Source organism: Vulpes lagopus, chromosome 24 (assembly GCF_018345385.1).
Source record: "Vulpes lagopus strain Blue_001 chromosome 24, ASM1834538v1, whole genome shotgun sequence".
Classification (NCBI taxonomy): Eukaryota; Metazoa; Chordata; class Mammalia; order Carnivora; family Canidae; genus Vulpes; species Vulpes lagopus.
Window position 1 is genome coordinate 58,466,000 of NC_054847.1, and position 15,840 is coordinate 58,481,839.

General features: G+C 47.4%; 1 protein-coding gene and 1 non-coding gene across 3 annotated transcripts; both read left to right on the plus strand.

Annotated features, from left to right (window-relative positions):
• Positions 1-3,610: 3,610 nt before the first annotated feature.
• HSBP1L1 (heat shock factor binding protein 1 like 1) lies at positions 3,611-7,962 on the plus strand. 2 transcript variants are annotated; one of them, XM_041739746.1, is made up of 4 exons: positions 3,611-3,820; positions 4,992-5,058; positions 6,776-6,896; positions 7,543-7,962. In XM_041739746.1, exons 1-3 carry the CDS (start codon positions 3,770-3,772, stop codon positions 6,892-6,894), a joined length of 237 nt encoding a protein of 78 aa, XP_041595680.1. In that variant the 5' UTR covers positions 3,611-3,769; the 3' UTR covers positions 6,895-6,896; positions 7,543-7,962. The 2 variants fall into 2 exon arrangements, with proteins under 2 accessions (XP_041595680.1, XP_041595679.1); XM_041739745.1 differs by having other exon boundaries at positions 6,776-7,962.
• A 2,839-nt stretch (positions 7,963-10,801) lies between these two features.
• TRNAQ-UUG lies at positions 10,802-10,874 on the plus strand. The gene has a single exon. It is a non-coding gene; the product is annotated as a tRNA-Gln (tRNA).
• The last annotated feature ends 4,966 nt before the right edge of the window (positions 10,875-15,840 follow it).

A 15,840-nucleotide genomic window follows, 5' to 3' on the forward strand; every position in this document is an offset into this window, starting at 1 on the left:
TGTTGCGACTATTTTAGAGTAAAAAGAAGCAAAATGTTCCACACTCAAATCTGTGTACCACAATCCATACGCCAAAAGAACCCTTCTTTCCTTAGAAATTTTTAATAGGATTTTCCTTCTTATTTGCATGGCAGAGGGGCAGAGGGGGAGAGAATCCCAGGCCGGCCCTAACCCAGGGCTCCGGCCACCAACCCAAGGTCAGGACCTGAGTTGACCTGACCAGGCCACCCTAGTGCCCCTCAAGCTGGCAAAATGGATTTTTTAAAATTGTGGTAAAATAGACATAATGTCAAATGTTACTATTTTAATCATTTTAAAGTACTGGGTTCCTGAGCATCATGCCGTGGCCAGTGTCACCTTCTGGAGCTGGACTCTGCCACTGGCCTTTCTAGAGTCACGCCCACGTGGTGGCCCCTTCCCCTCAGCACCTGGCCTTCAGGTTGTCCCCGTCGGGGCCCCTCCCATCACGTTCTCGGGAAGGAATCGTCCCCATGTCACCCTGCAAACACACCTTCCAGCCCCTGTTGGCCCAGAAGTGGAGCTGCTGCCAGCCGCTGTTCTGTTTCCTGTGTCCCAGGGAACCACGTCCCCTCCTCCTCAGGCTGCGGTGGCCCAGGCTCCTCATGGCTTCTGCTTCCTGATGACCGCAGACAGCACCAGGATGCATCTGTGCCCCGCTGACCAGTAAGGTGGCCACTCACACATCTAGGCGAGGCATCTGCTTGAGCCCGATGCCCATTTTTATCGGGTTGTCTGCCATTCCTCAGTGCCCCGCCCCCTGCACAGCCATCTCAGACAACTCTGTGCGACGTGGCAACAGTCTTTGCCTTCGTAGGTTATTGTGGAGACGGAGGAGACAGTGGAAGTCACCAGTGTTGGCTCCTCTTCCACAGATGGCAAGTGGGTGTCCCCGCTCTGGTGCTCTTCCCCTTGGCCTCGGTTGGCGGCCTTGCCTTCATCCCCCAGCTGCGTCCTGCAGGGGATTCCGAGGGTCCACAAGCCCCACAGGATGCACCGCCACCCCTCTGCCAGAGGCCACCCCGTCCTGGGCTCATCCCTCCTGGCCCAGGCCTATCTTGCAGTCTGGCTGCACAGATGTGATGCAATGCATCCTCGAAATGCAGGTTCCTGGGCTTGGGATGCCCCCAGGTTGCTGTGGCTGGAGAACCCGCTGGGGTGTGCTGTCTCACGGCCCAGACCCTGCACAACTGCATCCAGACACCCCACCCCTGCCCCCCACCCTCGACTCCACTTCTAGAATCTTCCTCTCTATCCAGTGACCTCTCTCGCGTGCTGATTGTGTGAACCCTCACCTTTTTCTCACCAGTCCCAGCACAGTGAAGATACGGGTTCTGACCCCTGTCCTTCGTAGGGAGCCGCCCAGGCCTCGGACCGTGAGGGGAGTTTCTGAGGCTTGGCCTCCTGAGGGTGGGCCCGGGTCACAGCCATCAGATCCACCAGGAGCCGCAAATGGGACCCCCCGACCTACAGCCACACTCTGGAGAGGGGGCCATCTATTTTCAGGGATGACTCTTGTTCCTCCATTGCCTGTGGGGAAGCTCAACCCCAAAGACTCCTAGGCATGGGCTGGACAGGTTCCCTGAGGCTCCCTGGGAGGAGAGGCTGGGGGGGGGCAAGCCGGCGGCCCCACGGACAGGAGCCCACAGGAAGGAGCCCCATGGACAGGAGCCCAGGCAGTGTGGGGCAGGAGTCCAGCAACCATGCGACCCCACACCTGTGGCTGGGACCCACTGTTGCCTTCCTGAGTCCAGCCCCTCGGGCATGAGGCCACTGCCCCGCAGAGCAGGCCGGTCTTGCAAGCCCAGCCTTGCAGGTTTTCTAGCAGGTTCTCCCTGGGGCCTCGTGGCCTACCCGCCAGCCTCCTCTTCTGAGAGACCAGAAGCTGATGGACACGATTCCGCAGGCACGTCCTGGGACCCGAGCACAGCCCAAAGGCTTGCACTGCACTTGCCCTGCACACTCATGGGTACCTGTGCCTGTCCTCCTCGGCCCTCCCAGGGAAGCTGCCAGAGCTCAGGAGCAGTCATGTGGCCCCACTCCAAGGAAGCCATGACTTCAGCTTGTTGAAACAGTTCACGTCCTACATGGCCACCCTCACATATGCAGCCGCTGCGTTGCCATTGATTCGGGGGGCTGAGCGCAGCCCTCATCTGATGTTCCACGCTCTCTGCCCCCGGGGAGGAAGCCCCTTCAAGACTAGCTGCCCCTCCTTCAGCCCGTCCAGTGCCCAGCAACCTGCCTCCACCGATCCACCCACCGTGGACACTTGAGACATGTGGAGTCCTGCCGTGCAGCCGCGATCACGCAGCATGACCCCAAGGACTCCTCCTTGGGCTGAACACCATCCACCGTGCGGACTGACCACATCTGTTGGTCCATTCGTTGTCTGTGGCAGACTTTTGTGCTCTTTCCACCTTTTATTTTTTAATGTTTTATTTTTAAGTCATCTGTGTGCCGAATGTGGGGCTGGGCTCACACCAGGAGATGCAGTCCCACGTGCGGACAGAGCCTGCCAGGCATACAGCTCCACGTCTAACTGTTGTCAACGACGCTGAGTGAACATCTGAGTCACAGGCATGTGGTCATTTCCCTCATACGTACCTAGAGGTGGAACTGAAGTTACACAGTAACTCTACGTTTGACATTTGTGGACTGTGAGTCTGCATGTGGGTGGCAGGGCCATGGAGAGCGCATCCATCTGCCACAGCCTTGCTGTCACCTGTCATTGTCTGGGATTCTGGCCTTGGGGTCGTGAGGTGGGGTCTCCCTGCAGTTTGATGTGCATTCTCCTGGTGGTGAGGCATGTTGGGCATCTCAACACACACATCCCACAGCCCAGGCATCCAGGTGCTGCCTGCCACTCAGCAAGGCCCCTGGGACATGGGGGTGACCCAGACACACGCAGCCCTGCCACATGAACCCTGGTGTGGAGGGTCTAGTCAGGTAGCCAGGGCCCTGGGGTGCCACAAAGCCGGCAGTGCTGAAGGCTCCCAGAGGGACGTGAGTCATGAGATGCTCCTTCCAGATTTTTGGTAAAACCAAGAGGGACGTGAGAGCCAGTGGCGGTGGGCGAGGACTGAGTGTCAGGCTGACCATGGAAATGGCAGAGACCGAGAGATATGAGGGACTCCGGCTGTCGGGGTGCTGCTGGGGCGGAGTGTGGCCTCCTCGGCCCCCTAGAGAGGCAGCCCCACACCCAAAAGCCAAGGGAAGGCGGGAGGGCGGGTGCCCTGCCGGTGTGGTGGTGCGTGGGGCCCAGGTCTCCTGGGTGCAGAGGTCTATGGGAGAGGAGGGGCTCTGGGCAGGGGGGGGGGGGGCGCCACGGTCGCTGGGCTGCCTGACCCCCGGCTCACAGCCACTGCTATGCGCACAGGCAGGGGCACAGGCGAGGTCACACCGTGTGTCACCAGGTCTCGTCTCTGAGGCCTGGAGCCCTCCCCTGCGCGGCCCGCAGCCGCCCCTCCCTCCCCGGTCCTGGAGGAGCTTCCTCACAGCCCTCCCGCCCGGTCTCCTCCCTCCCCGTCCCGGGCCGCCCGCCCCCACGCGCACCGCGCCCTGCCCAGGAATTCCCTCGGGACCAGGCTGGCGAGCTGCTGCCCGCGTCCCGGCTCCCCAGCGCCCCGCCGCAGCCGGAGCGTCTCCCCACGGGCGGACGCGAGGCAGCCCTGCCGCCCGGATCCCCCGCCCACCGGGACCACCAGGACCACCCGGACCAGGGGACCCACCTGGACTAGGGGAGCCACTGGACATGGACACGCGGGGGCCCAAAGCCCCAGGCGGGGCTGCGCAGCGGGACACGGTGAGTGGGGCCCCCTCGGGCCTCCCCGGCCCCCTCGGGCGCCGCACCCCCTGAAGGCCTGGGGGCGGGACGGGGTGGGCGCGGCTGGGGGCCCCCACGGTGAGCCCTTCCCACCCACCCCTTCTCTAGCAGGAAGCTACATTCACAGTCTGTTTCCCTTGTCTCCATGAAGAGTGTTACCTGTGGTACGTTCGTGGGTCTGCATTCTCCTGAGAACGGTTAAAAACCCCAGACCTCTGAGGAACTGCTCTGGATTCCAGGCATCTCCATAGATCAGTGCAGATTCTAGGACACCCGCCTCTGCCCTCCGGTCTGCGATGGATGCAGTGACCGCTGTGAGCACCGAATCCGGGGCCCCAGGCCTCTGTTCCAAGCCATAAACCAAAAGGCACAGGTGGCTGATCTCACTACCGACCCTGGTATTTCTGTATGTTAGTTCAGGGTGTGCACGGTCCCCCCAGGGTGAGGTCAGTATGGGGTCTGCAGTGTCCCCCAAGGTGTGGGGTCAGTACACCGTCTGCGGGGTCCCCCCAGTGTGGGGTCTGTTATGTGGTGGTGTTCTAGGTGCAGGCTCAGCCCACCCAGGACCCAAGTTACCGAGACGATCACCTATGTCCTCCGGGACCTTTGGTACATTTTCTGCTCACATCATCCAGAGTTGTTTTTGTGCAGCTGTGAGGCAGGGTCAGGCCTGCTGGGTGGTGATGTTCAGCTCCCTCATGCCCCATGCTCCTGAAAAGAGTTTCCTTACCCTCTGAATTGAAAAGCTTTGGCATCTTGTCAAAAATCTAACTATATAAACAAATAATTAAGGACGGTTCTTTTCCATGATTGCCAAGTGCCCTACATCAAGAATAAATATTTTAAAAAGAAAAAAACAAACAAAAGGATGGCAATAGATCTAATTAAATTAAATTTCATCAAAAAACTAAAAAAAGGGCAGCCCCAGTGGCACAGCGGTTTAGCACCGCCTGCAGCCCTGAGCGTGATCCTGGAGACCCTGGATCAAGTCCCACATCAGGCTCTCTGTATGATGCCTGCTTCTCCCTCTGCCTGTGTCTCTGCTTCTCTCTCTCTGTCTCTATGAATAAATAAATAAAATCTTAAAAAAAAAAAAGACTAAAAAAAAGTAAATATTACATTCAGTTGTCTAATGGTTCATTTTTTTCAGGCAGAAAATCTATTTCAGGAACTTCAAGAACATTTTCAAGCTCTGATTGCAACGTTAAACCTCAGAAATATCCTTTTCTAGCTTATAACACATGCCATGATGCTTTTGAACTCTAAAATTATCATGCAATATCTTCTTGTCTGCTAGTGACCTAGGATTTCCTGGTTCTACGTTTGGTACCCCGATGTACTAAGTACTGCTCACAGGGAACTATGTCTTGTGGGACCAGCAGGACAGGGCACCGTGTGTGACAGGGATAAACGTAAGGACACAGGCACAAGGCTGCCCCTGGGACGTTTCCACGAATAATCACACTAAACAAATACATAGGAGCCCTATTTATCAGCCCTAGATAAATCTGGGTAGTGTGCTGAGGAACACTTATACCCTAGAAGCAACCAGAAACTTGCAAACAAGACATGGAATGTCTTCAACATAGGACACAGCATCTGGCTCTCCCAACCTTTGTTTTGTTTTGTTTTTTTAATTTTTTAATTTTTATTTATTTATGATAGTCACAGAGAGAGAGAGAGAGAAGCAGAGACACAGGCGGAGGGAGAAGCAGGCTCCATGCACCGGGAGCCTGATGTGGGATTCGATCCCGGGTCTCCAGGATCGCGCCCTGGGCCAAAGGCAGGCGCCAACCGCTGCGCCACCCAGGGATCCCCCTTTGTTTTGTTTTGCAACTGTAGCAGCTCACTGTTTTTTTAAGATGTGAATTCAGGGCAGCCCTGGTGGCTCATCGGGCCCCCTGCATGGAGCCTGCTTCTCCCTCTGCCTGGGTCTCTGCCTCTCTCTCTCTCCTTCTCTGTGTCTCTCATGAATAAATAAATAAAATCTTAAAAAAAAAATGTGAATTCAAGCAGAATTAGGGTAGAATGTTTGTTCTACTTTGAGCAAATCCAGATAATGGTAACATCTGCCATAAGACCTAAGACTCGGTGCACTAGAGCTTACTCTACACAGTTAAACTCACTCCTTAGAAATTATAGGCAAAGTATTTGCTTACGGGACCGTTTACTTCAACTTTTGATTCTGTAGATGGGTTTTCATAGGGAAAAAGTATTCTTAAAAGATGATAAAAATTAAACTGTAGGAAAGTTGGCTTTTTAAAAATATATATATTTATTTATTCATGAGAGACAGAGAGGGGGCAGGCAGAGGCACAGGCAGAGGGAGAAGCAGGCTGCATGCAGGGAGCCCGTCATGGGACTTGAACCCGGGTCTCCAGGATCACGCTCTGGGCTGAAAGCGGCGCTAAACCGCTGAGCCACTCGGGCTGCCCAGAAAGTTGGTTTTAAACAAAATTAACTTCCATTATATGTACACATTCATTAGAATCTGGTTACAACAGATGAATCCTACATGGGGAGCCAAGCATTTAGAACTGAGCTCTCAGTTCCAAGGTTTAAGAGGCTACAAAAACTGTAGGGAGGGACGCCTGGATGGCTCAGCGGTTGAGTGCCTTCCTTTGGCTCAGGGCATGATCCTGGAATCCCATGATCAAGTCCCACGTCGGGCTCCCTGCATGGAGCCTGCGTCTCCCTCTGTGTCTCTGCCTCTCTCTCCCTGTATCTCTCATGAATAAATAAATAAAATATTTAAAATAAAACCGTAGGGAATGGTTACTTTGCACCATAAGGTACATACAGGCCGCCTGACTCTCTCATTTTAAAGGTTGCATTGCTGAGGCATCTTTCTCAGCAGGTGTGACCTGAAGTCGGTCTCCTGGGACTTTCGGGCCGGTGTTCTGACCTTGTGTACAATTCCCCTTAACGTTGCACTGGAAGAAATGGGAAGTCGCCTCGAGGATCTACAGAAGAATGTAAATGACCTCATGGTGCAAGCTGGGGTTGAGGATCCTGTTTCGGAACAAGGGGGAAGGGCGTCATTGGGAAACTAAAGGTTTGCCTTCCGCCTGTATTTTGATTGCTTTAATCTGGAAAAGGGCAATCCCGTATCTGTTCACCGTGGGGACCCCTGCCTCTGTGCTAGAGGGAAGCCTGCAGGGACAATAAAGGACTCTTACAAATGATCTCTTCTGAACAGACTAACTGGGACAATTATCATAATTCCTCAGGAAGCGCACACTTTAAATGACAAGCTCTATTATTTAAAAATTGGCTTTTATTAAAGGACTTTTCACTGCCACCCCTCAGGTTAGTCTTCAATCAAAACATGAGTCAGGATGAACTAGAGATTGGGGAGGGCAACTAGTAGTTTCCATCTGAAACCATATATTTCTATAATCCCTTAAAGAAGACGCATGTGCCTTAAGTGCTCAGCCCATTTCACCGTGGCTCCCGAGGGTCTGCTCGGACCCCGCAACGTAGACATTTCTTTCCCAGTGACATGTCCCACTTCATCTTGAAGATGCAAACACATGCTTGGCTTCAGCTCTCAGACTGGATTTGTGTCTACGTGACATATGGAGATGCACAACTTTATTTTATTAGGATACATCTGCATATTTTACTTCCAGAATATTCTGATTATGTAAGCATATTGTGATTGGACAGTGAGGTGCCTTTGTTTCCCCATTTTGTCTTAGGATTGTTGCCCTAAGTCAGCCGGTAAATTATCCACACTCGTCCTGCTGAATCAGAGCCAGTTCGCCTTCGGTTTATAAACCCCTACGTCTGGTATTGGGTAGGAGCTGCTGCTTAGGAGCTGTGAACACTGCAAAGGGTGGACAGCTTAACCCGATCTGGCCACATTCCTGGCGGGCCCTGAGGAATCGGCTGTCCCTCCTCCCCACCCCCAACCCTGCAGGGCTGATTCCAGGATGGGACAAGAGCCTGAGGGCAGAACACGGCAGCCCAAGATCCTTCATCACCCAGATCAAGCTGCTGTTTTAAGTTTAGTCAACAAGTTAAATGATCAAATAGACATGGAAACCCCACCATTTGATGTGCGTGGAGCCCGAGAGAAGACCAGACATCCAAGTTTGTTTAAATCAGTGGTACTGCCTTTTAAATGAAAAGAAGGACCTCAATAAATTGAGATGTTTGGGTAAATCTGTGTTTGTTGGTTGCACTCATCAGGGTTCACACAGGGACACTGCACACCCCCGAGCCCCGAGTCCCTGCTGTGAGAAGGGAGAGTCAGCTATGTCAAAACGTTGGAAACTACTGTTCTCCGTTGGTAGACCTGGCACTTTGTCACCTCCCCACTAACCAACATGGTGGCCTCTTTCCTGCAGTTAATCAAAGTAGAGAGGCAGCATATTGTGGCCAGCCGGTGTTGTCTCCTGGATACTTGGGGGGTGAGTCACAGCGATGCAGTATTGATGCAGATGCAGAAGTAATGTTCTGTTGTCTCAAGAGTGCATGCTGTTTATCCCCATCAGCTGTGGGTGCACAATGACTCCATGTGGGTAAGAAGAAAAGCATTTAGTATTTATGTTCTTCCACATATGGAATTTTTCCTGTCCATAAATGGACAGGGGAAATTTTGTATTTTTAGCGAAAGCTTTGGATTTCAGTTTATTTAACCATACATTAATTGGTATATGAAGAAACCATGGGGATCCCTGGGTGGTGCAGCAGTTTGGCGCCTGCCTTTGGCCCAGGGCGCGATCCTGGAGACCCGGGATCGAGTCCCACATCGGGCTCCCAGTGCATGGAGCCTGCTTCTCCCTCTGCCTGTGTCTCTGCCTCTCTCTCTCTGTGACTATAAGTAAATACAAATTAAAAGAAAAAAAAAAAAAAAAAAAAAGAAACCATTACCTTTTTCAAAATTTTTTCTTACAGACCTTAAGACAGTAGACCAGCACTTGAAAATGTGATAAAATCAAACCTGTACTTTTAAAATAATAATTTTCATGAGTTCTGATTTTTATTAATTTAAAAATTCATTTTAATAAAATGAAAGATTATAAGAACAAACAATGCAATAAGAAAATAATTCAGAAGGTGATTGACAAAGATAGTTGTAAAATTTTCCAATAAACACCTGGTATTTATAAGCCATGGGAGAAAGCCTAAGCTATATTAGGTCACTTTCTTTTTTTCCTGAATTAAGTTCTATATTGATTTTTTTTTTAAACATCATAAATTGTCTTCTGAGATTGCTTTTTAAATAACTGCATCCCTTTTTTAAAAAATATTTTATTTATTTATTCATGAGAGACAGAGAGAGAGAGGTAGAGACACAGGCAGAGTGAGAAGCAGGCTCCATGCAGGGAGCCTGATGCGGGACTTGATCCCAGGACTCCAAGATCATGCCCTGGGCCAAAGGCAGGCGTCAAACCACTGAGCCACCCAGGGATCCCCAAATAACTGCTTTCCAAGTCAGCTTTTCCAGTCACAGAGTGTTTGGGAAGACTCGTTTTCATCTGTCTAGTTCAAACACATTCTAAGAATGATGTTCTCCAAACCCAAGAAAACAGCTTCTCCAGGCGCGCTTCGGCTTCTGTGGAGGTGGTCACCAACGAGAGAACAAGGACAAGACTTCGGCTTGTTTGCAGGTTATATAAACACAACCAAATAATTGTCCAATTCTCCCCTCTGAGCCAGAGTAAAATAAAGCTATGATCACCTAAAAGGGGTAATAGGCTCTCAATGTAAAAAATAACACTATTCCTGCATATCAGAGAAATCCTATTCTTCGTACAAAAGTCAAAATCGCAGAATTTTCCAGTTTAGAATTAGCCGCTATACACATTTTTCTGTGCATACAATTTTATATGTGGTTGATGATGTTGTTTATAATCTCAGATCCTGTTCTCTTTTCATACCATAAACATTTTTTCCATGTGAAAATTTCATTCACTTCTCACACTTGTTTTTATGGCTACCATTCTATCATATGGCTGTAATAATTTAAACTTTCCCATAACTACCCCTTGGACATTGAAGCAACTTCCCACTTTCTTGCTACTCTAAATGCTGCTGCAAGGAGCACTGTTACCATGAATTCTCTGCATATTTTTCCTTATGGCCAGAAGTGCAAGTGAAGGCCAAGTGCATTTAGTCAAAGGCATCTAAGGAAAGGAAGTGTCGTTTTATACTCCCTTGGTGGCACACATTTATCTTTTCTTTTTTTAAATTTTATTTTATTTATTTATTCATGAGAGACACAGAGAGAGGCAGAGACACAGGCAGAGGGAGAAGCGGGCTCCCCACTGAGCAGGGAGCCCAACACGGGGTTCTGTCCCAGGACCCTGAGATCATGGTCTGAGCACTTAACTGAGCCACCCAGGCGCCCCTGCCATTATACTTTTAGCAGAAACTGAAGTGGATATTTGAAGGAAACTGAACAGGCTTGAGTCCTCATTAACAACATAGATCACAATTCAAAATCCAGAATTTTTAAGAAATTAAGTAGAAAAGAAAGCTTCTAGGCCCCTGAGTGGTGCAGTCAGTTAAGCATCCGACACTTGACTTCGACTCCAGTCTAGATCTCAGGGTCATAGGATGCTACCCCACATTGTACTCTGCACTCAGCACGGGATCTATTTGAGATTATCTTTCTCTCCCCCCCCCCCAAACTCTTTCTCAAAATAAATAAATAAAATCTTTTTTAAAAGGAGGAAAAATGGGACGTCTGGGCGGCTCAGTGGTTGGGCATTGGCCTTTGGCTCAGGGAGTGATCCTGGAGTCCTGGGATTGAGTCCTACATTGGGCTTCCTGCATGGAGCCTGCTTCTCCCTCTACCTGTGTCTCTGCCTCTCTCTGTGTGTCTCTCATGAATAAATAAATAAAATCTTTAAAAATAAATAAATAAAAGGGGGAAAAAGAAAGCTTCTATTAGGTTTTTTTTTTTTTTTTGCTTCTATTAGGTATTAACTAAAATAAAAACATTGGGGTGCCCGGCTGGCTCAGTTGGTAGAGCATGTGACTTTGGATCTCAGGGGCATGAGTTCAAGCCTCACATTGAGCATGAAACCAACATAAAACATGAAATAAAAACATTTATACTGTCAGAAAAAATACTTCTTTCTAACGTAAGTTCCAAGCTTATCCCCTTTCATAGTCTGACATTTACTATCTCAAACCACAGACACCTACCTTTACAGATTATTTGGCATTTTATAATATCAACTGTTTTAACATCTTCTTAACATTTTTACAAAAGATTGCTATTTTCCAGTACCCTGTTATATATATATTAGAAGAAATCAGGGCCACCTGGGTGGCACAGTTGGTTGAGTGTTCGACTCTTGGTTTCAGCTCAAGTCATGATCTCAGGGGTGTGAGATGGAGCCCCATGTCAGGCTCTGTGCTAAATCTGCTTGAGATTCTCCCCCCCTCCCACTCATGTTCTCTCTCTCTCTAAAGTAATAAATAAATCTTTATAAATAAATACATAAATAAGAAAAAACCATAAAAAATAATTAATAAAAATAAATAAATAAAAATGTTCCCATAGGGGAAAATTAATAGATGGATTTACATGTGCTTAAACACTTATTAATATAAACTAGATTAATATGAAACTTTAGTAGCAAGCAGTTTACTCATAGAGTACTTAAGTAAAAATGTTGGAAATTCAATGTCAAATGCTATATTTATAAACTTGTAATTTAAAGCTCATTTAACACAAAATTTGGGAACTTATGAAAACATCAAGTTTAATAATACAGGGCTAAATTTGCAAATTAGCAGTTCTGGATGCAATTGCGTGAAGTTTTAAATTCTCACATTTAATTTCCTTTCTTTACAGCCATGGTCTCTCACCATGCCTGATCTCTCACCAAAGACTTTTAACTCTCTTCCCAAATCCCCTTTTAGCTCCTCCAAGGGGACAGACAGATCTTCTCAGAACTAAAATTTGATACCTGGTTCTCAAGGCAAAGCCTCTCATTGTTACCCCACCCCCACCCCCATACCTAACCACACCACATGCTCCAGTTCTCAAACAGGCCCCACTCTTCCACCACCATGGGCCTCCTGCTGGTCACCATCTGGAATGCAATTACCCCTACACCCACCTAGTTCACTTTTTAAATATCTGATCTCAACTTGAAAATGATTTCCTAAGGGATTCTTTCCCTGAGTCTCCATCTGGGTCAGATCTACTTTTTATATGATCGTCTAGCACTCTACCTATTGACTGTCACAGTTGTAATTTCACTTTTACATGATCATTTGGCTATCTTCACGAGGCAGCAAGCAACCAGATTGATTTTGCTCAGCCCTGGGCCCCAGGAGCTACTCAAACATTTTTTAACAATTTTTTGTACATGTAGATATGTGAGAGCTTAACCACTCTGCTGAACAAGAAAATCAGAGGCCAGATGGAGGATGTGGGCTTTAGCAGAGGCTGGGGAAGACTAGTGGGATGTTGCCCCACTACAGTGTACAAAGCAATATAAATCTCATTAAGACGCTGTTGGTGTTCTTTGTATAGCTTTTGATGATAACTGTAAAAATGCTACAAAGGGTACTAAAACCAGATGGATTTTAAAAGTCATTAATAAAAATGATGCATAAAAAGCTACTCAAAATGGCACCTATATAAAGGGAGTCCTCCCAAAGTTCCCCATTCTGATTTTTCAAGACATCAGGCTTTCCCAACTAGCACCTCAGCTTTCAGATAAGAAACCTAATGAGGCCATGAACGTATCCTATATTTTAACTGAGCAACCTGAGGAACCAAACGCTGGGTGCAGTTTTTGTTAACATTAGTGAGTGGTATTTAGGATAGTCATAGTTTTGATTCTGTTAGTGCCCTGAGCTCCCCATCTCTTCTCTGCATGGGCTCAGAACAGTAAGGAAAAGGCAGTCTACCCTAGGGGCCCACACAGAACAACAATCTACTGCAAACACACAAGGTTGCTGGTTGTTTTTAATGCTTCAGATCTTTGTTTTGAATGTCTGAAAACTGTAAATAAATGACATCATGCCATAGTATCCTTCTGCACCTAGCTTCTCCATTCAGTAGTTTGAAATTCATCTATGTTGATGTATGTAGCTGTATGTCAGTCACTAACAGCTGTGTAATAATCCTTTGAATTGTTTCCCGTTTGATTAATATTGTTTCCAAATAATGCTGCAATAGCACTCTTGCGTATCTCTGTCCGTTTCCTTAGGGTACTTGATTATTTACTGCATCCCTGAATATATTCCGTACCTTCGGCTAGTTGTTGCTTCTATGTCAGCTGCCATGACTAATTCTGGACTTTGCACAAAGACCACCCTGGGGAGGACAGGAAACAGAAATCGTTCAGTGGTATACTTTCTGTACTAGTAAATTTCAATTTGAATAAAGCAATAAAGCAACACAGTGCAGCAATGGGGCAAGGTTGGTAGCCCTGCAGATCTAGGTTTGAATTTATGTCCTCTGCTGTGAGGTATAACTCTGGGTAAACTAAGCTTTCGTTTCCTTCTCTGCAAACTATCTACCTAGCAGGTGGTTGGAAGAATTTGCAAAAATGGCTTGTCAATCACTTAGTTCTGGATGAAGTAGACAGTAGATACATAATAATAAGATATGAACCTGGAAGAGACCAAACCATTATAAAGTAAACCATATTGGAGTTACAAAGTACCAGTGAAAAGATAGTTATTAAAGTCAAATGAATAACTTATTATAATTTATAAACCCAACAAATTTACAGTAACTACAGAATAAGTTTACAAATGTGGGGTGTAATATTTTTGCTTATTTTTCTGTTAACAGCTAATAAAGCTTTATCAAGAAGAGATATAATTCACATACTATATACAATTCACTCAACACAATTCAATGGGTTTTGGTATATCCACAGATGTGTACAACCATCACCACAAAAAAAAAAAAAAAAAAAAAAACCATCACCACATAGAACATTTTCATTATCTCAAGAAGAAATCCCATACCCATTAGCTATCACTCCCTTTGTCCCCCTCCCTCTAATCTTAAGCAATCACTACTCTATTGTCTCTATGAATTTGGTTATTACAGACGTTTCATAAAAACGGACTCATACGATATGTAGTGCCTCACCTCATTCACTTACCATGTTTTCAAGGTTCACCAGGCTGTAGCCTACATCAGTACTTCATTCCTTATGAACAAATAATATCCCATTGTATGGATGGACCACATTTTGTTTATCCATTCTGCAGTTGATGGACGTACGGGTGGTTTCCTCATTTTGGCTATTATGAATAATGCTGCCACTAAAGTTCCATCCAAGTTTGTGTGGACATACATGTTTAGTTATCTTAGGTATATACTTAGTACTGATATTTCTGGGTCAAAGGGTAATTGCCTATTTTATTTTAAGATTTTATTTATTTATTCACAAGAGACACACAGAAAGGGGCAGACATAGAGAGAGAAGCAGGCCCCATTGCAGGAAGCCCATTGTGGGACTCGATCCCGGGACTCTGGGATCACGCCCCGAGCCAAAGAGAGACGCTCAACTGATGAGCCACCCAGGAGTCCCCCTATTTTATTTTTTGAGGAACTGTCAAACCATCTTCCAAAGGGTTGCCCATTCCATCTCTCCACCAGCAGTATGAGGGTTCCAATTTCTCCACATCCTTGACAACACTTGTACTCATCTGATCTTGGAATCTATTCATACCTGTCTCAGTGAGTGTGAAATGGCATCTGCAGGTTTTGATCCGCATTTCCTTTCATGTGATCCTTGGCTGTTTGTCCTACTTTGGAGAAATGTCAGGAGTAGAATATTGAATGTCTATTATATGCCGGGCACTTGGGGTCATGATGATTTTTCCATTAGCCTCTCATTTGATGTGGCATTACACTCCCTATTTTGTAAATGGGAAAATTAAGGCTGGACCAATAAAGCTGAGGATTTGCATTTGAGTTTGAAATCCACTTCAAGCACACCTCATTTGTATTTGCTGGTTTGTACTTGTGTCTCAACCACAGTCAATCTGGCCATGGCAGTGAGTGTTTTCACACCAAGAAAGGCCCACCAGGCACTATTCTGACACACATGGGACAAACAGAGACTACCAACTTCGCCCCCCATCCCCCTCGGAGAGAATGGAGTTCCAGGAGGCCACTTGCCACAGTAATTGGCAGAGCCCGGCCTTGAAAGCAGACGGGCCCCACGCTCCACACTTTCAGTCTGTGTGCACAAGATGTGCCTGGGAAGATCCCAACCAACCACCTACCCACATGCTGCTGGGGTAGGAGAAACAAAAAACTGCATGTACCAGGAGCTGTGGTTGCTACAGAAAATACAGACTGCTTGAGGACAGTAGATACGAGCTCAGGAGGAATAGAAACAACTCTTACTCTATATTTAAGAGGAAAACTCTGGGGCACCTGGCTGGCTCAGTTGGTTCAGCATCTGCCTTTGGCCCAGGTCATGATCCTGGGGTCCTGGGATCCAGTCCCGCATCAGGCCCCCTGCTTAGTGGGGACTCTGCTTCTCTGTCTCCCTCTGCCCTTCCCCCTGCTTGTGCTCATTCTGTCAAATAATCTTAAAAGAAAAAACCCTCCAAGAATCATTATTTTATTGCACTGTTTTTATAGCAAGAAGAATAAAAGACATTTTTTCCCCCAAGTGTATATTCTTTCTGAACTCAACCTTTGGATTGTGTTGTGTGTTGCATTGCACCCCCAGTAAATTCCCATGTCAGGAGTTTGGATCCCCAGGACAACATGCACCTCCCCCCCCTTTTTTACAACACGCTCTTATTTGGAGATGGGTCATCACAGATGTAATCAGTTAAGATAAGGTCATGCTCCTGTGGGGTGGTCTTCTCCAGTGACCAGTGTCCTTAGAAGAGGAAATTTGGACACAGACACACATGCAGCGAGAAGGCCATGTGAAGGTTGTGAAGGGGCAAAGATTCAAGCCACAGGATGCCAAAGATTGGCAGAAATTAGCAGAATCTAGGAGAGGGGCAGGGAACAGATCCATCACAGCCGCGAGGAACCA

What these genes read in the sequence shown, in the direction of transcription:
- HSBP1L1 (XM_041739745.1), top strand. Translation starts at nt 3,770, where the DNA reads ATGGACACGCGGGGGCCCAAAGCCCCAGGCGGGGCTGCGCAGCGGGAC. An exon ending in GGGCTGCGCAGCGGGACACG is followed by an intron (nt 3,821 to 4,991) that starts GTGAGTGGGGCC and finishes CATTTTTTTCAG; the next exon opens with GCAGAAAATCTATTTCAGGA. An exon ending in TGCAACGTTAAACCTCAGAA is followed by an intron (nt 5,059 to 6,775) that starts ATATCCTTTTCT and finishes TTAACGTTGCAC; the next exon opens with TGGAAGAAATGGGAAGTCGC.